The 26,252-nt window shown below is 38.6% G+C and overlaps 1 protein-coding gene and 1 pseudogene across 1 annotated transcript; both read right to left on the reverse strand.

Moving 5' to 3' along the window:
• Positions 1–320: 320 nt before the first annotated feature.
• On the reverse strand, positions 321–19,965 carry LOC149226153 (putative LRR receptor-like serine/threonine-protein kinase At4g37250; annotated as a pseudogene).
• Positions 19,966–22,075: 2,110 nt separating this feature from the next.
• On the reverse strand, positions 22,076–24,090 carry LOC149226154 (adenylosuccinate synthetase 2, chloroplastic-like). Its single transcript, XM_089375225.1, has 3 exons — positions 23,597–24,090; positions 23,158–23,469; positions 22,076–22,292 (listed from the first exon to the last, which is right to left on the reverse strand). The coding sequence occupies exons 1-3, from the start codon at positions 24,041–24,043 to the stop codon at positions 22,122–22,124; spliced, it is 930 nt and encodes a 309-aa protein (XP_089231351.1). The 5' UTR covers positions 24,044–24,090; the 3' UTR covers positions 22,076–22,121.
• Positions 24,091–26,252: the final 2,162 nt, after the last annotated feature.

The raw sequence follows: 26,252 nt of genomic DNA on the forward strand, positions 1-26,252 counted from the left end.
ACAGGAAGAGCAGAAAGCTGAAGAGGAGAAACAAAAATGAAGTTGCACAACAGATGTCAACCATATGCCAATTGAAGGTGCACACCAGTTGTCAAACATAGAAACAAAGTGTAGACGAAAAGCTCACTCAAAGGAAGCCCTATCGGTCTAAATATTGAAATTTTTAAGAAGACTCTGGCCATTTCATAAGCAGCTGAGTTGACAACAGAGTTTGTCTATTGCTGAGTCCCAATCATAGAGGTGTCTATATGAGTTATGTCAATGTCTAAGTAGAGCTGTTGAATATGGAATGTTGGTGTAAGTCCTCATCTCTATCCAACTTATGTCAAAGCAAGGATGCTACATAGGAAGAAAGAGTTGGTTAATCGGTTGTGGATGATGGCATTCTTTTCTAGAAAAAGCAATACCTCCCTCATTGATGTTCTCTTTTGAGGGGAAGCAGAAGCACAATTCAATGCAATCCCCAAAGACACTGAGATTTCTTCCCTTCCTTCAACCTCTGGTCGAAGAGTAGGATCTATGATGCGCAAAAGGCAATGCTTGTCATCAACAAAGTTTTGACCCCATGCTGCAAAATCCTTATCTGATGGTAGCTTCCGAGTAAGAATCTCCATAAATATAACCCAAAAGGAATAAAAATCCCACTTTTGGTTGTGTTTGAGAGTTTTCAATGCCTCTGGGGCTTGGTAAGGAGATACAAAGTTCTTGGATGTGTTAGAGTCGGTCTAGTTATCCCTCCACCAGAGATCAAAGCTCTTTTGCATTTCATGATTAGGTGTCCTACCAGTTTTGATCAGTTGCATTTCGTTAGGCATGCCATAACTCTGATGGAGTGGGTTGTGTCATTCATTCCCCTCGTGCTTGGCACTGCTGGTTCAGGCCTGTTTATTAAAATAAGTCTTCAAAGGTCATTTACAATCATGTTTTAAATTTTTAGGTCTTAGGTCTAGGGTTGAGTCAATTTTGTTTTGACAAAGTCTTAGAAGACCAGTAGGCCAGAGGGATGTCTTTGATAGATCATCACTTCAATAATTTTCATCATTGTACAGTTGAATTAGGACTTCTCTTCAAAACTCTATTTTGAAGATAAGTCGCCATCTCATTTTTGTAAAAATTGTCAAAATTTTCAGTTCTTCAAATCGTTCAAGTGCAGCCTCGGTCTCCTTTGCCAGAGCATATCAGAGCTATCCCTGCGAAAATTATCAGAGAAAATCATTATTTCAACCAATTTTAAAGGGGAAATCAAAAAGGTCAAATCCTATTAATTTTCAAAAAGTGTCAACAGCCAAACATAAGAAAATGGGTTTTGGGTTAAGCAAAAATCAACAAGGAGTCTATATGAAGATATTTCTCCTCATTTGCAACCCATTCTACATTCCAAAAGCAAATAGCATTGTGTTAAGGCGATATTGTGAATTTGAGGGCAAATTGGGCTATTTCCAAGGCGCGCTACGCATCAGGTTTGGCGCGCTACGCATCGGTGGCGCGCTATGCATCAGGCCGAAATTTTCAGTGTAATTTTGCATGGGCGCTACGCATCAGGGGCACGCAGCGTGTTGGGTGAGGCGCGCTACGCATTGAAGTGTATGCCCAGAACTTGGCCAGAAATCACTAAAACGCCTCTTCTCAAGCATCAAATCACAGGTAGGCTTACATTCACGGCTTGTTCTTGGTTTTTGGACGGTTTATGTAAGAGATTATGATATATTTGCCATGGAAAACCAAGTATAAAAACCCTCCTTGTCCATTAATTTGCTGTAAGGATTTAAATGCGAAGATTGCTGTAGGGTTTCAAAAGTAAATGTTAACCAAGGTTCTCATTTTCCTATTTCCTTTTGATTCCCCATTCCCTATATTTACCAATATTTTCCCCAATAATTCCTCCTAAAACCCTACACTATTCTCCCTCAAATCCTAAACCCCTCCCTTCTACTACAAACATATTTTCATACCCTACCTCATCCCAAACCCTAAAACTTCAAGATTTTCATGTCCCTTCCCTTCCCTAAATTCCTTGTTTTATTTCCATTGTCCCCATTTCCCTAATGTTTCCCCTTTCTTAACATTTCCCTTGTATATTTGTGTCCCCTTGGTCACAGCATTTTCAGAGAAGGAAAAAGTCTACAGTCAAATTTTGCACACAGTTGTATATTAGCTTATATAACATGTGAGAGATTGAGTCAGCTTATGAGCAACATTATGATAGTGATTCTACACCAGAAGTAAGTGTGCCAAGGAGGTATCACAAAGGTGGCAAAGGTGGTCGGCATGTCAGGGAGGAGCCTACCTCTTTGGCTTAATTGCAAGCTTGTCCACTTGCAATGGACTGTTTTCGGTATCTATCATGTTTTGAATACTGTGAGCGGATCTCACAAATCCAGCATCATCGGGAACTAGTTCGTTTATTTGTTCTATATTTGCAGGATGGTCATGTAAACCTTGCCGGAGTGAATTTCACCTTGTCACTTGAGACTATTTCTCATGCCACTGGGATACCAAATGTAGGGGAGGAATGGAGTAAACGCCAGCAGTTAGACCGATTTCACTATGAGCCATATATTAAGCCCGGATGTGTAAGACACTTGACTGCAGTTTTTCCTTTAAGATTCCTAAGGGATGAGTATGCACCATTGATGAAACTCATCATTCGATATTTCAGTTGTGAGGGCAGATTCTCACGTCTCTACGCATACCATGTCCGTTTGTTGATGCATTTTGCAAGGGTACGTATGATGAACATTCCATTTTTCATGTATCGCAACATAGGGAGCATGGTGCCTTTAGTACAAAGTAAGAGCCCAGCACATCAAGATAAAAGCATCTATCATTATGCATTGATCAAAATCATAGTGATGCATCAGTTGGAACAGCAGGGCATTACTTGGGAGGATTTTATTTCTCGTGACCTTTTCACAGCGCCACAGCCACCTCCTGAGATTGTTCATGATGAGGGAGGGCCTTCACATCAGTTTGATATTCCTGAGATAGAGCATGTCAGCACTCCAGCATGTGTGACATATTAGCGAGGACACAGGGCCTTATTTGCATCTACACGACGAGTACTATCTCCACCCGAGGTGGAAGGGGTCTCGTTGACTTCATCAGCACAACGAGTGTTATCTCCACCTCATGTGGAAGGGGCCTCGCTTTCGACAGCAGCACCGCAGGTACAGGATAAGGGCAAGAAGCCCAAGCATGAGGAGAGGCCTTCAGGTGAGCCATCAGGTTTTGTCAGTAGTCATGATGAGACAGCTTCATATATCAGGTATCTAGAGCAGCGCAATAAACAGTTAGAGGATGAGCACACACTTATAGAGCTGCAACGAATCCGTGAAGACCGTAGGTTGGCCCGTAAAAGACCGGGTGACTTGACACCTGTGGCGCGGAAATTTGTGCTTGAGAAGGTCAACCGACACTTGGAGGGGTTGTTGGCGAAAGCCAATAGAGACAAAGACTTGCTTCGTCACATGAAGAATCATTACTGGGCCCGCATGCATGTTTGCAAAGCAAAAATTAAGATCCTTAAGAGGCGATTGAGCAAGGCACTAAAACGGCGGAAAAGGCCCGATCCACTCCAAATTTTGGCCGAAGCCTCTTTGACTGAGCATAGTACTTGATTGGGGACCCCCAACCCAAACCTCAAGAAATTTGGGGAAAATTTTGTCAATTTTGAAATTTTTATGTAAAAAACAAGTTTATGGGCTCAACGCGTAGCGCGCCACGCGCTACCCTGAAGATTGGGAGGTCCAAATCACGAAAGGTTTGCATTTTTGGATTTTTCATGATGAAATACATCTGCTCAGCCACTTCCAAGGCATTTCATCAAGGTTTGGGTCCCCAAAAGGTCAAAAAACATGCAAAAAATGACCTCACTGCCCCTTTTTGGACACACAGGTAGCAACCTTGGGAGAATGCACTTTTGGAGGGGCAAATGGACATCAAATAGGAAAATTCCACTTGGGTTGTAAAGAAGACATCTAGGGATTTCCAACAAGCCAACCTGAGCTCAATTTGGATGCCGGGAAGTGCCCCAAAAGTAGGTGGAAAGGCACACTACGCGTAGGGCTCAGGCGCGCTACGCTTCAGGATTTTTTGCACATTTTGCACCTTCCAGCTCAGGAAATCGCCCAGTTTTGACCAGTTTTCTACTTGTAATGGAATTTATCACCCTCCCTGATGTAATTAATGTAATTTTATGTTTACTTGACACTTATTTACCTATTCTAGATGATTCATTCATAAAATAGCAAACATTTAATGAATGGATTGGTTTCCTAGCTTATAGAGGCAAGTTGTTTTGACTGCCTAGATTATAGTGCTTTGTTTAGAATTTGTTGAAACAGCTCCTAGGATGATGAGCTCGACCCTTGGAGGCAAGGGAATGTGTTAGCTTGCCTATATTATGTATTTTCTTAGTCATTTTCATGGTTGAACTCTTTGGGAAGAGGCTTTGAGACTTTATTGTACATTTTACTTCAGCATTTTGGCAAAGGGAAGACCAGGTATTTGCAGCACTATTTGGAATTCTTGTGGCTTTATGTCTTGATGGTGTGCTTCTTTGAGTACTTGTAAGTTTGCTATGTGTATCAATTTCCCTCTCTCATCTTCTACAATTGAAAAAATGAAGTGTTAAGGTAGAATCCATAAATTTGCTATGCTCTGCCTTTAAATTTGTTTAATTTTCCATGTTTTCTTCAGTTTAAGGAGAACCCTTGCACTTGCTTGCTCTCCTTAGCTCCTCACCTGTCTGATCTATTCACCTCATCACTTTAAAAGCATCAAAACAATTGCCTACCTTGCTCCAATCAGACCTCTGCAGAAACTGTGTCTCATCCCCGCACCCAAAATTGCTTTTCCCTTTGATTCAACAAAAATCCAAAAAAAAATCACCTTTAAACCTCTGCACTTAATATCTACCCTAAGATCAGTATTCCTTATTGGTCATCTCAGCCCCTTTAAAAACCTTTTGCCGAGATAAACCCGGAGAGAGCCCTCTCCTGTCCTCGTAGGGCTAGCTACGAGGCTGAGCGTGGTATGATGTTGCCTCAAGTTTCGCCTTCCTCAGCGTGAGGCAGATTTGAGCGCTAACATAGTGGCGACCATACTGGGGAACGAAATCTTAATGGTTTGCTTGCTGATGAGTTTGTTTCACAAGTCTTAGACGGAGCCTGAAGTTATGCCAGGTAGCCTTCGAAACGCTTTTGCTTTGCATTAGCGAAAGTAGATAAACGCTGCTTCAGTCAATCTCCGGTTAGCTTGTGAAACTTGTTTTGCAAATCACCCCAGTACTTTGTTGGTTCTAGACCTTGGATGATTGAGTCTAGCAAATTCATAGGCTGAGATTTATTGTGGCCCTTTGATTGTTCCGAACAATTCCACACTGGCTTCAAAAAGACATATGAGAGCTAATCAAGATCTGAATCCACCTCCTATTTATGAAAATCCAAACTTTATTCGAAAATTCCTTCGTCAAGAAAGCTCGGCGACTCCCTTGGTTAAATCTCATTCATGTCCTGCAATTTTTGAGTATCTTGAAGAACTTGATTCTGAGGAGAAATTTGAATTGTCGCTGTTTAAAACTCAATCCGAAAGTGCACTTGATTCTCTCGTTCCAAATCCTGACTTTGCTGCAGCTCTTAAAGTTGAAAAACATAATAAATTAATTGAAAATTTTATCTTGAGGCACCTTCAGAGTGGCATTTAGGTTGCAAATATTGCTGATTTCTTAGAAGCTGCATCTGCGAATATTGGATCTGCTGTCACGGCTTTTGCTTCGAAAAATCCCAACGAACCGCCTTTCATTCCCACCATTCTTGTGCAACCTATAATTACTTATTCAGAATCTGCAGCTAATTCCCCTCCTTCATCCCACATTGCTCCTCCTTCGCATAAACCACCTCATACTCCTCATACTTCAGTTACATCTACTCCACCAACTACTCCCAGACCAAATCCGCCTAGAGCAATGGCTGCTCGGTTTGCTCCTCTCACTCTTCCTCAAGATTTGCATGATATGCCCACGGATTATCAGAGTAAGATTCCTTTATTTGATGGCACTCCTCAAAGTGTGTCCGCTCAGCAGCACATAGACAAAATGGAAAATTTTTGTGATTTATATGAGATTGATGAGGAGGATGTAACTATGTGGTTGTTTGTGCAAACATTCGGAGGAGAGGTAAGAAAATGGTTCAGAGGCTTGGGAGCCAGAAGTATACCTACATTGGCTGAACTTCAGAGACAGTTTCTAGATCGTTGGGAACTCAGAAAGGATCCACTTCAGATCAATGCCGAGTACAATAATATCAAATGCAATCATGATGAGTCTGTCCAAGACTATATTATCAGGTTCAATACAGTTTATAATGCTATTCCAGATGATTTAAGGCCATCTAGAAAATCGGCTCTTCTCAAATTCCCGGATGGTTTTGATCCGGAGATGGCTTATTCTTTATGGGATAGAGATCCGCCTACTTTAGAAGATATGCAAGAGATTGCTGTTAATGTTGAGGCAAATCTGAATGACAAGAGAGCACGGTTGAAGGCAGAGAAAAGAGTGACTATAAAGGAAGAATCTACATCAGAACCGCCTTGGCTTCGTGAGATGGAAAAAATGTTCAAAAGAATCAACCTTGAAAAATCAGAACCGCAGATTCGTAATCCAAATTACCGTGGCCAGCAACAACCTCAGTTCAGAATTAAGCAGCGTGAACCAAGAATACAAGAGCCAGCAGCCCAGCAACCGATCAAGGCTCCTCTTTTGCATAATTTTGTGAGTCAAGATTCAGATGAAGATGCTGATGTAGTAGGGGACCAAAATCACTTCTTTACTCCTGATGATCTGCCCATTTACATCACTGAAGAAGAAGAGTATGGAGAAAGTTCAGGCACCCAGCAAGATGAAGATTTTATCTTAGCTAATGATGCAGATTTAGATGATTACCAAAGAGGATATTTGAATGCCTTGTCCTCTCGACAGAAGCAGTATTCATTGAGGAACCGAGATGTGCCTATCAATCCGATTCAGAAAAGAAAAGAAGCTACAACACCAAAGACGGATTCACTGATACCACATAGAAAAGGAAAGGAGACAATTGATCCCACAACTAGCAAGATATTAGTAGCAGAAAAGACAAATCAGCCAAGTGTAATCAAAGATAGGAGGGAAGTTTCGGTCAAAGAAGTCGACAAAGTTTCAGCATTTAGTTTGGAAAATGAAATTTCCAAATTAAAAGTATCTATTCCTTTGACTGAAATCATGAAAAACAGCAGCTACCAAGGTCAAGTCTCTAAAATTCTGAATTTTGATCCCATGTTTGACACGGTGAACGTTGAAGATGATCAGCCAAAATTGATATTTGGGCCAGCATTGGATGGTGAGTCCCCCGACAGTGATGTTCCTCCCTTTTATATCAGTTTGAGATTGCATGAATATGTTTTGCACAATGCTATGTTCGATTCGGGTGCTTCGCACAATTTGATGCCAAAGGCGATCATGGAGAAGCTGGGGTTAGACATTACAAGGAAATATCATGATTTGTATTCATTTGATTCCAGCCGTGTAAGATGTATCGGGCTCATCAAAGATTTGGTTGTTAGCTTAGACCAAATCCCAGCGAAGAATGCCTTGATGGATGTGGTTGAGGTGGACATTCCTCCACGTTTTGGTATGCTACTTTCAAGATCTTGGGGGGCTAAGTTGAAGGGTACTCTACAGTTAGACTTTTCTTATGCTACAATTCCAGTCTTCGGTCAAATGAGAAAGCTATATCGAGAGCAAAAGATGAAATACATGATAACCAGCAAAGAGAAGCCAATCAATCATCCTGTAAATTATGTACATACATATTTGGAGTCATTTGTTTTATTTGCTGATAGTTTTAATGATCTAGATAGTCAGTTAGTTCAGGCGGAAGATATACCAGAGATCACTGAAAATTTCAGAGAAGTTCTGCAAAAGGAAAAAGGAGAAAAGCCAGCTACTATGGAGCAATCAGCTCAGGATAAGGGGCAGCAAACAGAAAAAACAGAGCTAACACAATTTCAACACTTGGAAGAAGATGAAGATGGTCTTTGGACCATGGATTTTGATGGCGCAGTAGGTAGTGATGGTGCTAGTATTAGTGTGTGGATTCGAAGTCCCTTTTCCGCTCAAGACAAAGTTCCAAGCAAGGTGAGAGTGTGTTCCTATAAACTAGCATTTGACTGTTCAAATAATGAGGCAGAATATGAGGCTCTCATTGCTGGCCTTAAGATTCTTAGAAAGCTTAAAGCGAAGAAGATTGCAGTCTATGGTGATTCCGAGTTGGTGATAAAGCAAGTTAAGGGTGAGTTTCAGGCCAAGCATCCTCGTATGAGGGCATATCGAAATGCAGTCTTAGATATTTTGAAGTTATTTTCTGATCATACCTTGACATGTGTGCCTCACATACACAATGGTGTTGCTGATGGACTTGCTAAAGCAGCAAGCAATTTAAAAATTCCGATGAATTGTAGCAACAAGTTTGAGATTCATGTGAAACATCGTCCCACCATCCCAGACAATCAACAGTGTTGGCAGGTCTTTCAAGATGATGAAGAGATCAATCAGTTTCTGCAAAATAAGGGTAAGTTCAAAGATACCTCAATAGATACTGAACATGATGATGGTAGTGATAATAAACAAGTAAATAAAATGGACGTGCTGCAACTTGAAGATAACATTATTCCTAAGGGATTGATTCCTTTAGAGGAGCTGTTTGACCAAGATGATGTGGCCCGCAAACTGACATTAAGACCGACTGAAAAAGGTGTTGAAGAGGTAAACATTGGGACAGCTGAGAATCCCAAGATGGTAAAGCTATCAAAGTCATTGTCACCAAAGGTAAAAGAAGAGTATATCAGATTGTTGTCTTCATTTTCTAATGTTTTTGCATGGGATTACTCAGATCTGAAAACATATGACACAAATATCATTCAGCATACTATTCCTATTAAGCCAAATCAGAAGCCTTTTCATTAAAAGTTGAGGAGAATCAATCCGAAGCTGCTGCCATCAATTGAAAAAGAGGTAAACAGATTGTATAAGTCAGGAATTATTGTGCCTATCCGATTTTCAGATTGGATATCAAACTTGGTACCCGTAAGGAAGAAAACAGGTGAGATCCGTTTATGTATTGACTTTAGAAATTTGAATAAGGTATCCTTAAAAGACAATTATCCGCTGCCCAAAATGGACCATATATTACAGCGAGTAGTTGGAGCATCAAGGATGTCACTACTCGACGGCTATTCCGGATACAATCAGATTTTAGTACATGAAGATGATCGTGACAAGACAGTATTCACCACTCCATGGGGAACGTTTCATTATGCAAAGATGCCGTTTGGTTTGAAAAATGCAGGCGCCACCTTTCAACGCGCAATGGACGTGGCTTTCGCCAATGAGAAAGATGTGTTTTTGGTTGTTTATCTGGATGACTTAATCGTGTTTTCAAATTTTGATGAGGAACATTTGTATCATTTGAAAGTTGTTTTCCAAAAGTGCAGAAAATATGGCATTTCGCTGAATCCGAAAAAGAGTCTTTTCGCCATGGAGGAGGGCAAGCTTCTTGGCCACATCATATCTAAAGATGGCATCCGTATTGACCCTGCACGTGTTGAAGCCATTCAGCAAATTGAACAGCCCCGGAACAAAAAATAAATATAGTCCTTCAATGGTAAACTGAATTTTCTGCGTCGCTTCATTCCAAATCTAGCAGAGCATCTTAGAGAAAACATGAGCATGCTGAAAAAGGACAGTCAGGTAAAGTGGACCGAAGAGGCGGTGAAATCATTTAATTTAGTGAAGTTAGCTCTTTCTTCAGCTCCTATTTTGATCATCCTAGACTACACTCAGGATTTTATTTTGTTCTCATTTGCTTCTGAGCACACTTTGGCCGCTGTATTAATGCAGAAGAGGGAAGTTGTTGAAAAGCCCATTGCTTTTTTCAGTCGGATTATAAGAGATGGAGCATTAAAATATAACATCATTGAAAATCAAGAACTTGCACTTGTAAAGGCCTTGAAAGATTTCCGTGTGTATTTATTGCATTCCCATGTTCTAGCTTATGTTCCTAATGCAGCAGTTAAAGATATTTTAGTACAGGCAGATCCAGAGGGCAGGCGGGGTAAGTGGATTGCTGTGTTACTAGAGTATGATGTGGAGATTAAACCAACCAAGCTGATCAAAGGTCAAGGACTCGCCAAGTTAATGGCTAAAACGAATTTGCAAGTTCTAGACATAAATTTGATTGCTGCCATGTCTGACGAAGATGAGGAGAATTCATCCGTTCAGGTATCTGAAATGTCTCTTTCTTCTCCTTGGTATGCTGACATTTTATACGTACTTCAGCATTTGTCTTCACCTCTCGGAATGCCTAGAAACAAAAGTAGAACATTGAAATTGAAAGCTACAAAATTCTGCATACTAAATTCTGCATTATATTGGAAAGGCCCCGGTGGAATGTTATTGAATTGTTTGGTAGAGGAGGAAGCCAAAAGAGTTGTGGAAGACTTTCATAGAGGTGACTGTGGAGGCCATCTGTTTTGGAAAACCACTGCGAACAAGATTCTAAGGGCAGGTTATTATTGGCCTTCATTATTTTCAGATGTATATAAGGCTGTTAAGAATTGTCATGAATGCCAAATTTTCGAAGGGAAGAAAAAACTACAGCCATTGCCTCTCAAACCAATTGAGGTCAGAGCACCATTTCAGTAGTGGGGATTGGATTTCATCAGGGAAATTCATCCGGCATCATCAGGACAGCATCGATGGATATTGGCAGCCACAGACTACTTCACAAAATGGAATGAAGCAATTCCTACTCGACAAGCCACAGATGGGGTAATTATCTCTTTTCTTGAAACCAATATTTTGTTACGTTTTGGATGCCCAAGTAAGTTAATCACAGATAAGGCAGCAACATTTAAGTCAAAAAGGATGATTGAGTTTTGTTATAAGTACAACATCATCTTGGGACATTCAATCGCATATCATCCTCAAGGAAATGGATTGGCGGAGTCATCTAATAAATCTTTGGTCAATATCATTAACAAATTGTTGGAAATCAGTAAAAAGGGCTGGCACAAGAAGTTGATAAATGCACTATGGGTTGATAGGGTGAGTCAGAAAAAGTCTATTGGCATGTCTCCTTTTGAGTTGGTGTACGGAATAGACACGATTTTTCCAACTTCACTTGCTGTCCCGGTAGTCAAATTGCTTCAAGAAGAGGGTAGTGAGGAAGATCCTATGTAGAGAAGGATTAATCAAATGATTCATTTACAACATACATGGGAGGAGGTATTTCAAAACACTTGCAAGTTACAGGAGCACATCAAAAAGATATATGACCGGAAAGAAAAGGCGGACACATTTCAGCTAGATGAGGTAGTTTTGAGATGGGATGCTTGACATGAAGACAAAGGAAAGCACGACAAATTTGACAATTTATGGAAGGGTCCTTATAAGATTGCAGCATATCGTGGTCAGAACGCTTTTCTTCTCAAAGAAATGAATGGAGATGAATGTCCTGGAGGGCCGATTAATGTTCGGCTGTTAAAGAGATATTACTTATGAGTATTTTCTGCTCATTTCATCATCATTGTACATATCATTTTACTTTTATTCTATTGTACATGTAAACTAACTTATCATTTTCAGTCTGGGGCCCGAGGTGAAGGCTATAATTCTGAAAATGAAGGTTAGTTAGTCTAAGTTTGTCAAGTCAGTTGTTCAAATCTTTTAGTTTTGAGTGTAGTTTGGTCAAAGCAGTTTTTGGTTTTTCTCAAGTTTTTGTGTCGAAAATAATGACTCCATCTCCCAATGAATGAAGGCACTGTCTAGCTCTTACAAGGATCTACGGTTCTTGGCATCTCCAAGGAGCTACCATCCCCATTGGAGCCAATGTTAGAGACGGTCTAGTTATCCCTCCACCAGAGATCAAAGCTCTTTTCCATTTCATGATTAGGTGTCCCACCAGTTTTGATCAGTTGCATTTCGTTAGGCATGCCATAACTCTGATGGAGTGGGTTGTGTCATTCATTCCCCTCGTTCTTGGCACTGCTGGTTCAGGCCTGTTTATTAAAATAAGTCTTCAAAGGTCATTTACAATCATGTTTTAAATTTTTAGGTCTTAGGTCTAGGGTTGAGTCAATTTTGTTTTGAAAAAGTCTTAGAAGACCAGCAGGCCAGAGGGATGTCTTTGATAGATCATCACTTCAATAATTTTCATCATTGTACAACTGAATTAGGACTTCTCTTCAAAACTCTGTTTTGAAGATAAGTCGCCATCTCATTTTTGTAAAAATTGTCAAAATTTTGAGTTCTTCAAATCGTTCAAGTGCAGCCTCGGTCTCCTTTGCCAGAGCATATCAGAGCTATCACTGCAAAAATTATCAGAGAAAATCATTATTTCAACCAATTTTAAAGGGGAAATCAAAAAGGTCAAAGCCTATTAATTTTCAAAAAGTGTCAACAGCCAAACATAAGAAAATGGGTTTTGGGTTAAGCAAAAATCAACAAGGAGTCTATATGAAGATATTTCTCCTCATTTGCAACCCATTCTACATTCCAAAAGCAAAGAGCAATGTGTTAAGGAGATTTTGTGAATTTGAGGGCAAATCGGGTTGTTTCCAAGGCACGCTATGCATCAGGTTGGGCGCGCTACGCATCGGTGGCGCGCTATGCATTAGGCCGAAATTTTCAGTGTAATTTTGCACGGGCGCTATGCATCAGGGGCGTGCGGCGTGTTGGGTGAGGCGCGCTAAGCATTGAAGTGTATGCCCAGAACTTGGCCAGAAATCACTATAACGCCTCTTCTCAAGCATCAAATCACAGGTAGGCTTACATTCACGGCTTGTTCTTGGTTTTTGGACGGTTTATATAAGAGATTATGATATATTTGCCATGGAAAACCAAGTATAAAAACCCTCCTTGTCAATTAATTTTCTGTAAGGATTTAATTGCCAAGATTGCTGTAGGGTTTCAAAAGTAAATGTTAACCAAGGTTCTCATTTTCCTATTTCCTTTTGATTCCCCATCCCCTATATTTACCAATATTTTCCCCAATAATTCCTCCTAAAACCCTACACTATTCTCCCTCAAATCCTAAACCCCTCCCTTCTACTACAAACATATTTTCATACCCTACCTCATCCCAAACCCTAAAACTTCAAGATTTTCATGTCCCTTCCCTTCCCTAAATTCCTTGTTTTATTTCCATTATCCCCATTTCCCTAATGTTTCCCCTTTCCTAACATTTCCCTTGTATATTTGTGTCCCCTTGGTCACAACATTTTGAGAGCAAGAAAAATTCTACAGTCAAATTTTGCACACAGTTGTATATCAGCATATATAACATGTCAGAGACCGAGTCAGCTTATGAGTAGGATTATGATAGTGATTCTACACCAGAAGTAAGTGTGCCAAGGAGGTATCACAAAGGTGGAAAAGGTGGTCGGCATGTCAGGGAGGAACCTACCTCTTTGGCTCAATTGCAAGCTTGTCCACTTGCAATGGACTGTTTTCGATATCTATCATGTTTTGAATAATGTGAGAAGATCTCACAAATCCAGCATCATCGGGAACTAGTCCATTTATTTGTTCTACATTTGCAGGATGGTCATGTAAACCTTTCCGGAGTCAATTTCACCTTGTCACTCGAGACTATTGCTCAGGCCACTGGGATACCAAATGTAGGGGAGGAATGGAGTAAACGCCAGCAGTTAGACAGATTTCACTATGAGCCATATATTAAGCCCGGATGTGTAAGACACTTAACTGCAGTTTTTCCTTTCAGATTCCTAAGGGATGAGTATGCACCATTGATGAAACTCATCATTCGATATTTCAGTTGCGAGGGCAGATTCTCACGTCTCTATGCGTACCATGTCCGTTTGTTGATGCATTTTACAAGGGTACGTATGATGAACATTCCATTTTTCATGTGTCGCAACATAGAGAGGATGGTGCCTTTAGTACAAAGGAAGAGCCCAGCACATCAACATAAAAGCATCTATCATTATGCATTGATCAAAATCATAGTGATGCATCAGTTGGCACAACAGGGCATTACTTGGGAGGATTTATTTCTCGTGACCTCTTCACAGCGCCACAGCCACCTCCTGAGATTGTTCATGATGAGGGAGGGCCTTCACATCAGTTTGATATTCCTGAGATAGAGCATGTCAGCACTCCAGCATGTGTGACATATTAGCGAGGACACAAGACCTTATTTGCATCTACACGACGAGTACTATCTCCACCCGAGGTGGAAGGGGTCTCATTGACTTCATCAGCATAGCGAGTGTTATCTCCACCTTGTGTGGAAGGGGCCTCACTTTCGACAGCAGCACCGCAGGTACAGGATAAGGGCAAGAAGCCCAAGCATGAGGAGAGGCCTTCAGGTGAGCCATCAGGTTTTGTCACTAGTCATGATGAGATAGCTTCATATATCAGGTATCTAGAGCAGCGCAATAAACAGTTAGAGGACGAGCACACACTTATAGAGATGGAACGAATCCGTGAAGACCGTAGGTTGGCCCGTAAAAGACCGGGTGACTTGACACCTGTTGTGCGACAATTTGTGCTTGAGAAGGTCAACCGACACTTGGAGGGGCTGTTGGCGAAAGCCAATAGAGACAAAGACTTGCTTCGTCACATGAAGAATCATTACTGGGCCCGCATGCATGTTTGCAAAGCAAAAATTAAGATCCTTAAGAGGCGATTGAGTAAGGCACTAATACGGCGGAAAAGGCCCGATCTAGTCCAAATTTTGGCCGAAGCCTCTTTGACTGAGCATAGTAATTGATTGGGGACCCCCAGCCCAAATTTCAAGAAATTTGGGGAAAATTTTGTCAATTTTGAAATTTTTATGTAAAAAACAGGTTTTTGGGCTCAACGCGTAGCGCGCCACGCGCTACCCTAAAGATTGGGAGGTTCAAATCACGAAAGGTTTGCATTTTTGGATTTTTCATGATGAAATACATCTACTCAACCACTTCCAAGGCATTTCATCAAGGTTTGGGTCCCCAAAAGGTCAAAAAACATGCAAAAAATGACCTCACTGCCCCTTTTTGGACACATAGGTAGCAGCCTTGGGAGAATGCACTTTTGGAGGGGAAAATGGGCATCAAATTGGAAAATTCCACTTGGGTTAGAAAGTAGACATCCAGGGCTTTCCAACAAGCCAGCCTGAGCTCAATTTGGATGCCGAGAAGTGCCCCAAAAGTAGGTTCAAAGGTGCGCTACGCGTAGGGCTCAGGCGCGCTACGCATCAGGATTTTTTTGCACATTTTGCACCTTCCAGCTCAGGAAATCGCCCAGTTTTGACCAGTGTTCTACTTGTGATGGGATTTTTCACCCTCCTTGATGTAATTAATGTAATTTTATGTTGACTTGACACTTATTTACCTATTCTAGATGATTCATTCATAAAATAGCAAACATTTAATGAACGAATTGGTTTCCTAGCTTATAGAGGCAAGTTGTTTTGACTGCCTGTATTATAGTGCTTTGTTTAGAATTGGTTGAAACAGCTCCTAGGATGATGAGCTCGACCCCTAGAGGCAAGGGAATGTGTTAGCTTGCCTATATTATGTATTTTCTTAGTCATTTTCATGGTTGGACTCTTTGGGAGGAGGCTTTGAGACTTTATTGTACATTTTACTTCAACATTTTGGCAAAGGGAAGACCAGGGATTTGCAGCACTATTTGGAATTCTTGTGGCTTTATGTCTTGATGGTGTGCTTCTTTCAGTACTTGTAAGTTTGTTATGTGTATCAATTTCCCTCTCTCATCTTCTGCAATTGAACAAATGAAGTGTTAAGGTAGAATCCATAAATTTGCTATGCTCTGCCTTTAAATTTGTTTAATTTTCCATGTTTTCTTCAGTTTAAGGAGAACCCTTGCGCTTGCTTGCTCTCCTTAGCTCCTCACCTATCTGATCTATTCACCTCATCACTTTAAAAGCATCAAAACAATTGCCTACCTTGCTCTAATCAGACCTCTGCAGAAACTGTGTCTCATTCCCACACCCAAAATTGCTTTTCCCTTTGATTCAACAAAAATCCAAAAAAAAATCACCTTTAAACCTCTGCACTTAATATCTAGCCTAAGATCAATATTCTTTATTGGTCATCTCAGCCCCTCTGAAAACCTTTTGCCGAGATAGACCCGGAGAGAGCCCTCTCCTGTCCTCGTAGGGCTAGCTACGAGGCTGAGAGTGGTATGATGTTGCCTCAAGTTTCTCGTTCCTTAGCCTGAGGCAGATTTGAGCGCTAACAGGATGTACCTGGACTACCCAGCAAATCAGGTGTTGTTTGCAGGCTATCACGAGAGCCAGTGGAGCATTTGCTCCCTGAAAATATACCTTCAAGGTTCCTTAGGTGGATAGAAGAGCTACTATACTTGACACTGGCAGTGTCCAGTAGCTTTTCTAGCCCAAAATCTACTATGTATGGCTCCATGTCAAAGCCCAGAAGGATGTTGCTTGGCTTAACATTTCCATGAACAAACTTCCTTTCATGAAAACAGGGATAGACTCTGCAGAATCCAGAATCTGAACAAGATTCACTGATATTTTTATCTTTAATAAATTTTTATATGAAGAAACAAAGATGAAGTATCCCAAATAATTTGACACATCACAGAAAGTTGATTCCTATTCCTAAACTTCTTGTTTTCACTTTCAAAGTTATATTTCTTGAAGTTGGAACCAAACTCTATATTCTAGCTCTCCTTGCTTATGTAGAGATGGGGATCTTGTATAATTGCTCTTTAGTTCTTTGATGTAAAAACCTTCATTCACATCTATGATGCTTCTGCCAAAAAAAACCTGCAACTTTCACTTTCCTTCATTTTCTTATTCCTGGTGTTTGTATCCCTCAGAAAATATAGAAAAGACTTTCGAGGTCTACAGTTTCATACACGTCATTCTAAAAGGCATGGAGAAATCAGCCTCACTGGTGATGGCTTCAATTTCAAGGACTTTAGCAATTAGCAAGCCAGTGGGATACTTCTGAATAAGCCTACAGACTATTTGGAATAATAGCAAATGAAAATTCACTATAATATCAAATGCCACCAAGGTTATTTGATAATAATCTAGCAAAGATAGTCTGAAGGACTAGCTTGGTTAGAAGATTGTTTAGTGCAAATGCTCAAGAAATTCTTAGGGTCAAATGTCATTGAATATCTAGTGGTTACCAGCAGTAGCTAAACAGGGGAAAAGTGTGGAATCCATAAGGAACTCATAATATGTAGGCTTGTGATTACCAATAGTAGCTAAACAGGGGAGATTGTGGAATCCATAAGAAACTCATAATATGCAAAACAATAACAATACAATTTAATTTTCCCATCAATGCAATCCATATTGTTATGATGCAACACAATATCCCAATACGGTAATGTAATTAATTGAGTCATTATGATGTGTTCAGTCTCCAAACTGAAGTAATTAACGCAGTCATCAATAAAATATGGCTTACCAGGAATATGGTATAATGGACCTCTTCAATATATAACAACAGAAACATTCCATAGAAACTAATATAAATACTGCAGCTAATTGTTCTCCAGCTAAGTAAGAAGACGTTATGTAGAATAAGATACAAATACAAGCACAGGGTCACTTGTCTTATTTCAAGGTCTTCCTAAGAAGGCTTATGAAGGAAGTTGTGTAGCATTCTCATGGTTTTGATAAATTATCATTTGTTGCTCAAATGAACATGTATATATAAATATTCTAACTTGAAAAAAGAGAAGTTTCTTCTTTGTATATGCAAAACTATAGCGGAACCAATAAATCTAATTTTCAATATTGATTTGCATCAATTTCTTTTCATCCAACCAGCAATTAAAATCCATCCACTGCCATTGCAACAATAATACACCATATATCACCTTCCCATTAAAACTGAGAATGAGCTGCAAGTAAACTGTGAGAACGCGGATGCCTCATAAGCATGGAGTTAATTTTGATCCCCTAAGCTTTGCTACAATCCTCAACTGTAGAAATATTGAAATTTTTAAGAAGACTCTGGCCATTTCATAAGCAGTTGAGTTGACAACAGAGTTTGTATGTTGTTGAGTCCCAATCATAGTGGTGTCTATATGAGTTATGTCAACGTCTAAGTAGAGCTGTTGAATATGGAATGTGGGTGTAAGTCCTCATCTCTATCCAACTTATGTGAAAGCAAGGATGCTACATAGGAAGAAAGAATTGGTTAATCGATTGTGGATGATGGCATTTTTTCTAGAAAATGAAATACCTGCTTCATTGATGGTCTCTTTTGAGGGGAGGTAGAAGCACAATTCAATGCAATCCCCACAGACACTGAGATTTCTTCCCTTCCTTCAACCTCTGGTTGAAGAGTAGGATCTATGATGTGTAAAAGGCGATGCTTGTCATCAACAAATTTTTGACCCCATGCTGCAAAATCTTTATCTGAAGGTGGCTTCCCAGTAAGAATCTCCAGAAAAATAACCCTAAAGGAATAAACAACCTTCAACTTTCACTTTCCTTCATTTTCTTATTCCCGATGTTTGTATCCTTCAGAAAATATAGAAAATACTTTCAAGGTCTACAGTTTCATACACGGTCATTCTAAAAGGCATGGAGAAATCAACCTTACTGGTGATGGCTTCAATTTCAGGGACTTGTTCAATTACCAAGCTAGTGGAATACTTCTGAATAAGCCTGCAGACTATTTGGAATAATAGCAAATGAAAATTCACTATAATATCAAATGCCACCAAGGCTAGTTGATAACAATCTAGCAGAGATAGCCCCAAGGATTAGTTTGGTTAGAAGAACTCATAATATGTAGGCTTGTGATTACCAATAGTAGCTAAAGAGGGGAGATCGTGGAATCCTTAAGAAACTCATAATATGCAAGTGATTGAAGGGCTATCTTTGTAAAAATAAATGAAAAACAACCATGCAGAAACGAATTGAACGAGATTTCCTGCATATATACATGAAATGGAAAAAAGAGAACAAGAGAACCCACCATAATAGGCATTTTCCAAGCTTCCATGTGGAATGTAGTCATAAACCATCAGTTTTTCCTCTATACCCCAATAGAAAGCTCAGAGGCGAACAATGTTGGGATGTTTAACCCTACCGATTGCTTTAGCTTCTGCTTCAAAATCCTTGTACCTTTCCAAACCACCATCACCAAGTCGCGTTACTGCAAAAGTCAGCCCATCTTCCAGAACTGCCTTATACAATATAGTATAACCACTGGCACCCAATATATATGTAGAGGCTTTGAGTAGCTTATCTAATTCCATGTCAAGATCTCCATTTAATGTCACAAAGGTTCCTTGCTGTTGATATCCATTGTCCGAGACACTTCCATCTGAGCTCTCATCGACTTTTTTAAGGCAGAGCCATCCAACTCTACCCAAACTGGAAGAACAGTCTCCATTGTCATCCAACTGAATATTCCTGGTATTAGGCCCATCCTCTGACTCCTTCTTTCTTCTTGTTCCCCAGTAACGGTACATAAAAACTACGCAAAGGAGGCTTATCCCTGCAAAATCGCCAACTACAATGGCAGCTATGGTGCCTTTACTCAGACATTTTCCCTTGTTGATAAGAGGCATGGCTGCAATTGCTGAAGGTGGGCTAATTTTTGGAGGATCCGAGAGTGTTGAAGGAATTGAACATAAATTTGTCAGTGGGTGACCACAAAGAACTGGGTTACCAGCAAAAGCATCATTTTTCTGATGCAAAAGATACCCAAACTATGGAATGGGTCCATTCAGAGGCACAAGGTTGCCCCTGGCGTAAAAATTGCAGACGAAAATTCGTAGGCGTCTTCAACAACACCCAACACGAATCTAAAGAAATTTTTTGACAATGGCAACGGATTTCTCAATGGCTTTTCTTCCTCTGGGGTGGATTCACCCTCAACTCCTGTAGATTCGATCACAAAAACCATTTGGACGACAGATTCAATCAAGAAAACCATTTGGAAGCAGCAATCGTCATCAGACGATTCATCTCTGACCTTATTTTATTCGGATCTCATTTCTATATTCAAGAAAGCCATGGATAAAATTTGCCCTAGAGATTCAATGTAGCCCGTTTCAGAGGTCTGTTAGGCAGCACGGGAAGCAAGAGCAGAGAAGATGAAAAGGGTACCCCAGGCAAATCTTTTAGGCTCTGATCTAGAAGCATTCAAGCGAGGGTTTGCAACTATTTCAAATATCATGAACAGTTGCAACCAATCAACTACCTTCCCTTGATCGAACGATTAACAATCTTCTAATCATCTAACATATAATCTAACGACACACGGGAATGACAGGTGGATTTTATGGAAGTTCACTTCAGAGGGAAACACCTTACGGCATAAATATCTAAATATTGTCTTCGAAATAATATAAAGGGCAAGTAAAAAGAAAAAAGAAGAAGAAAAAAGTCATTAAAATATCATCATTAAATCACATTATAAAATATTTAAAAGAAAATAAATATTTAAATAATATCTTCAAAATAATATAAAGGGCAAGTAAAAAGAAAAAAGAAGAAAGAAGCAGAAAAAAATCATTTAAATATCATCATTAAATCACATTATCATATCAAACAGAAATTAAAGAGTTTAAAAAAAAAGAGAGATGAGAAAAATTGAAATAAAACAAAAATTAAAACCTATAAAACTTTAAAAACAAAATATTAACTAATTGCACTACATATATAACAAAATTTTAAAATTTCTCTTGAAAATATAAATTTATAAGAAAAATAAATTAAAAATACAATAATAATAAAGATTTACCACTTTACTTGGTTCCAATGTATTAACTAAAATTACTTTATCTTATCTAAGAATTTGTATTTCTTGGACATGAGGAAACATGTTAATAACCCCAAACCTAGAGATGTACCAATAATGAAACCCTGATCTTAGTTCAAGGGTCTCCAAGGTCCAGAACCAAAAATACCTTGAAATTATTAACTAAAATTACTTCATCTTATCTAAGAATTTGTATTTCTAGGACATGAGGAAACATGTTAATAACCCCAAACCTAGAGATGTACCAATAATGAAACCCTACTCTTAGTTCAAGGGTCTCCAAGGTCCGGAACCAAAAATACCTTTGGTTCAAGGGTCTCCAAGAATTTGGTTTTTTAGTTGGAAGGTCTAAAACACTTGACAATTCCCATTTGTCAAATCAGATACTCCGTCAAAATAATAACAATTTTTTGGTAGTTAAGTGAACAGTAAATCTAGTTTTGATATAATCAAAATATCATTAAAAAATTCTTGTAGTGTCTAAAATGCTTTCAAGCCCCTCATTAGATTGTACTTCCTCATTCCAAACTAAAAACTGACCATTCAAATGATCAACACATCTTTTACCTAAAATAGAATACTTTTGCACACGCTAATTTTCACCACAGTGCAATTTGGTTTCTTCTCTATTTGAAGATTGGAAAGAAAAAGACAGAAAGATCTTCGGATGATACCTTCACTGGTCATGGAACCCATTATCATCATGAACCTTTTAATACATGCTTGACATTCCTTTTTACGACCCTTGGGCATAACTGGACACTAATTCCAAGAATCTTGAAAATATCAGCTAGAAACATTGTGAGTTTATCAGCCAGTGGTGAAATAGTGGCAGAAAATCAGGAGATGATGGAAAATTTCATTATCCCTCACAATTACACTAGCTGAATTTTACCAACCACTGCAAACAGTGTTTTATAGCTGAAAACACATCATTATCATGCAAGTAAACTATATATGCATTAGTATAATTTCTCTTTTTAGCTACTGCTTTTTCTTCAGATATGGTAGTATGATTTGTTGGTTACGTACCCTTTTTCAGTTTCGCAGTGACGAGTTACTAATACCTCTTTGTCATCAAACTCTCATGCATTGTAGAAAACAAGAGCCTAAAATTTCTTGAATTTATTCCTGCTTAGACTAACCAAAGTGTTTTGGACAAGGGACTGATATAAAAAAGTCACAAAAGCCAAAAATGACATAAGGAATGTTAGGCCATTAAAAGTTCCCATGCATGTTTTTGACATGCTTCTTGGACAACAAACTCCATGGGATGACTTTAAAATCTGTTGATCCTATTACTTCACTATTAAAGCATCACGGCCTGGACCAACACCAATATAATCGATTGGTATTCCAAGAAAATTCTCGATCCTTTCCACATAGAGGCTAGCAGCAGATGGTAAGTCTTGATAGCTTCTCACTTTAGATATATCAGCCTGCCATCCAGGCAGATCTTCATAAATAACCTACATGTGACCAAGTTATATTAGAATTGGGTACCAGAGAAGAGAAAAATGCTTTTATCAAAATTTGAGTTTGAAATGAGAAACTTTCTCAAGGAAACAAGATTTCAAATAACCATGACATGACATAATGTTAGAAACAAACTGTAAGGAAAAAGGAATATGACCTATGTAGAATATTATCTACAAAGATACAAATAAAAGTATATACCGAGAGAGACTCAAATTGGTAGCAGGTCTAACACAAATGACCAAATAAAATAAATTTAACAGTTAGATCCATGCAATTTATTAGTCAAAAGAATGCAAAAATGTGTTGTCAAGAACAAATTGAGGGTCAAAGGTTCAAGAGGCGAAAATTATGGGGCCAAAGCCTCAGTGCAAACAAGCTTTCTATAAGTTTTAGCAAAATAATTCATACATATACAATGTAGAGTACTAAAATAGTGGATTTCTGGTTTTTTAAAGGTAGTGATTGCAGCATAGCACTCGATATAATGATCATCGTAAATGAAGTTGTCTGATTAAACCTCACAAGGATGTGAAGCTTAAGCAGACAACATCAGATAGGTTGACATTAATGTAACTGTTGCCTCCATGGTACTATTCTACTGATTATGGATTTGAACCATATATGTATTCGTATAATCTAAAGATCAAAACACAGGCTTGTAGATGCCGGCCTGACATCTAGTTACAGTATTTTTTCACTTATTATGCCTGACGTTCCCCTTTTTCAACTTTTATGCATCACAAAATGTTTCTCGTGATACTTGCAATACTCATACATAATAATTATAGAAGCATACTATTTTAAGTTGCCCGTTAAGTAATTGAGATCCATGGCTCTGAATTGAAAGGAAAGTACCTCTACTTTTTGAAGAAGGTTAAGGTCCGCAAGAAAAGATTTCAACACATTTCCATCAGGCCCTTTATAGGCTATCCCAAGCGTAATTCGAGATAACCCAGAAAGTACGTCAAGTTTTGTCAGATTAAGTGCTGAGAAACCATTGATTTGATAAGAATATTTAAGTGCAACCAGATCTAGCCAACCACAACGATGAGGTCGGCCAGTTGTGGTGCCATATTCATGTCCAGCTGATCGAAGATCTTCACCCGCTTCATCCAAGAGTTCTGTCGGGTAAGGAACTGAACCCACTCTTGTTGTGTATGCTTTAGCCTGCAGATCAAAACCGTGGTTAGTCATCAGTAAATTTTTAAAACTTTCTTGATGCATCCAATTTTCATTAGAACTTTAACCTGCATGAATTTGCATATGCATGTTAATAAAAAATCATCTCACATACCACACCAATCATATCACCAATATGTCTTGGAGAAATACCAAGTCCAGTACAGATTCCACCGGCAGATGGATTAGAAGAAGTGACAAATGGATAAGTTCCAAAATTGACATCTAACATGGTCGCCTGGCCGCCTTCAACCAAAATCTTCTTCCCGCTTGAGAATGCATCATTCATAAAATGAACAGTGTCAGCAATATAAGGTTCTATTCGCTTAGAATATCTCTTGTAATGCTCCACTTCAGTTTGTAACATGCTTTTACGATACTCAAAGCCTTTAAAATGGGATGCGGCATCATGCAAAAGAATATCCAACTTCTCAGGAAATGTATCCATGTGCCTCAAATCACTTACCCGAATACCATTCCGGATTGCCTTGCTTGCATAACAAGGACCAATCCCTCTTTTTGTCATTCCAATTAACGACCCTGCAAGTTCTGCTTCTCTCATTCCATCAATAGTTTGATGGAAATCAAATAGTTAATGAGCACGGTCAGAAATCAACAGTCTTCCTTTGCAAGAAACTCCATTAGACTCAAGCCCTTCTATCTCTTCAAATAGTCCTAGAAGATGCACAACGACTCCATTCCCAATAACACATAGGGCTTTCTCATTCACTATTCCAGAAGGGACAAGGTGAAGAGAAAATTTCTTTCCATCGCTATTGTATATGGTGTGACCTGCATTTGCCCTCCCTGTGATAAAGATGTATTATAATTGGTAAATATACTTACCAGTTAAGATGGATTTAACGACAATGAAAAAAAAATGGAGGATGGGTGAGTACCTGACAATGGGCCACAATATCATAGCGCTGTGCTAAAATGTCAACGAGATTTCCCTTTCCTTTGTCACCCCACTGAGTTCCCAACACTGCAAACACTTGACTCAGGGATTTAAAAGGATCTTCCGCTTTCTCTACCTCAACAATGGCATCAGCCTCCTCGACGTTGGAATTGCATTTTATCCTTCTACTCTGCAGTACAATTCGACCTTTATCCTAATGCAAGTTCACATAATGCACAAACCCTGACCGCAACCCCTGTTGCCTCTTCTTCTTATCCTGCGAAAATCCATGCAAATTCAGAACACAGAGATCGCTAATCAGCGCAGATGCCATTTATTTCCACAGACCGTGGATTGGGCAACCTTCAAAATCCCAAATCCCTAGCAGAAGCTATGATCCAGTTCAGGCAGATATATATATATATATATTTTTTTTTTTTTATCTCAGAGGGTAATCCAGAATGGAACTGGGGTAAAGGGGCCTAAAACTAGAGGATTTGAACAGAAGGAAACAGCTAAACATTCAGGAAAGCCATGGATAAAATTTGCCCCAGAGATTCGATGGAGCCCATTTCAGAGGTATGTCAGGCAACACGAGAAGCAAGAGCGGAGAAGACGAAAAGGGTACAGACAAATCTTTCAGGATCTGATCTAGCAACATTCAGGCGAGGGTTCGTGAATAGTTGCAACCGCTCAACTACCTTCCCTTGATCGAACGATTAACAAACTTCTAATTGTCTAACACATAATCTAACGGCACACAGGAATGACAAGTGGCTTTTAGGGAAGTTCATTTCAGAGGGAAACGCCTTACGACGTAATTATTAATGTACAGATTAAACATATACACATTTTAAAAATCATTTATGATAGTCTTAACCATGGGGATTCACTCCCACTTTACGAAGGAAATCCTATACTCATAAATAGTTTTTGCTAGAATACAATTTCTTTAATTAATTAATTTGAGATAAATTAATTTAAATGGAATAACTAACATGGAGATAAATATTCAACCTTGATTTGTGAGTCCTACTAAGAATATCTCAACATATTTAGTACAGATTAAATCTCTTCCATCCACTTAATAATTATCAATAATTAAGTTAAAATTCTAGAAGTATTATTACGAAATAGATATACACATTACTTATACAACATGTCCTTTTTGAATAAGGCTTATATAATTTAAACTTAATTATGGGTAATTGTTAGGTGGATTGTAGGGATTTAATATCCATAGAATATTCTAGGATATTCTCAGTGGTATTCAGAAATCATAGGTTGATATTTATCTCCAAAGTAGTTATGCCTTTTCCATCAAATTGATTAATTAATAATTGAATATAAATATGAGTTATGGTTTTTTGGGTATATAATATTAGTAAATCATAATATTGTAACAAATTCTATTTACAAATTAGGAATTTTCATGGTAAAATGGGGTGAATCTTGTTACATGTTTTTCTTGAGATGTATATATGTTTAACTGATATATTACTTTTTTTAACAATTAATAACTACGGTAGCAATATAAACTAAATGAATGGTAAACACCTAAAAGTATAGATCCATAATAAATGTTGCTTAAAAAATTTAAATTATACTTTAGTTTAAAAAGTAATGTTAATGATAATGATAAAAATCATTATTATATAAATTAAATATATACATGTTTAAACAAACATATAACAAGATTATTAACCATGAAAATTCACCCCACTAAAACAAGTATATTAAGCTTTATTTAAAAAAATATTATTATTGTTAAAGACAAAAACAATTAATGTATAAATTAATCATATACACAGTTAAAAAAACATGTAACAACGTTCTTAACCATGAATATTGACCCCATTTTAATTAATCAATT

This window comes from Pinus tabuliformis, chromosome J (genome assembly GCF_031772625.1).
Source record: "Pinus tabuliformis cultivar Carrire ecotype Pingquan chromosome J, CPIR1, whole genome shotgun sequence".
Taxonomy (NCBI): Eukaryota; Viridiplantae; Streptophyta; class Pinopsida; order Pinales; family Pinaceae; genus Pinus; species Pinus tabuliformis.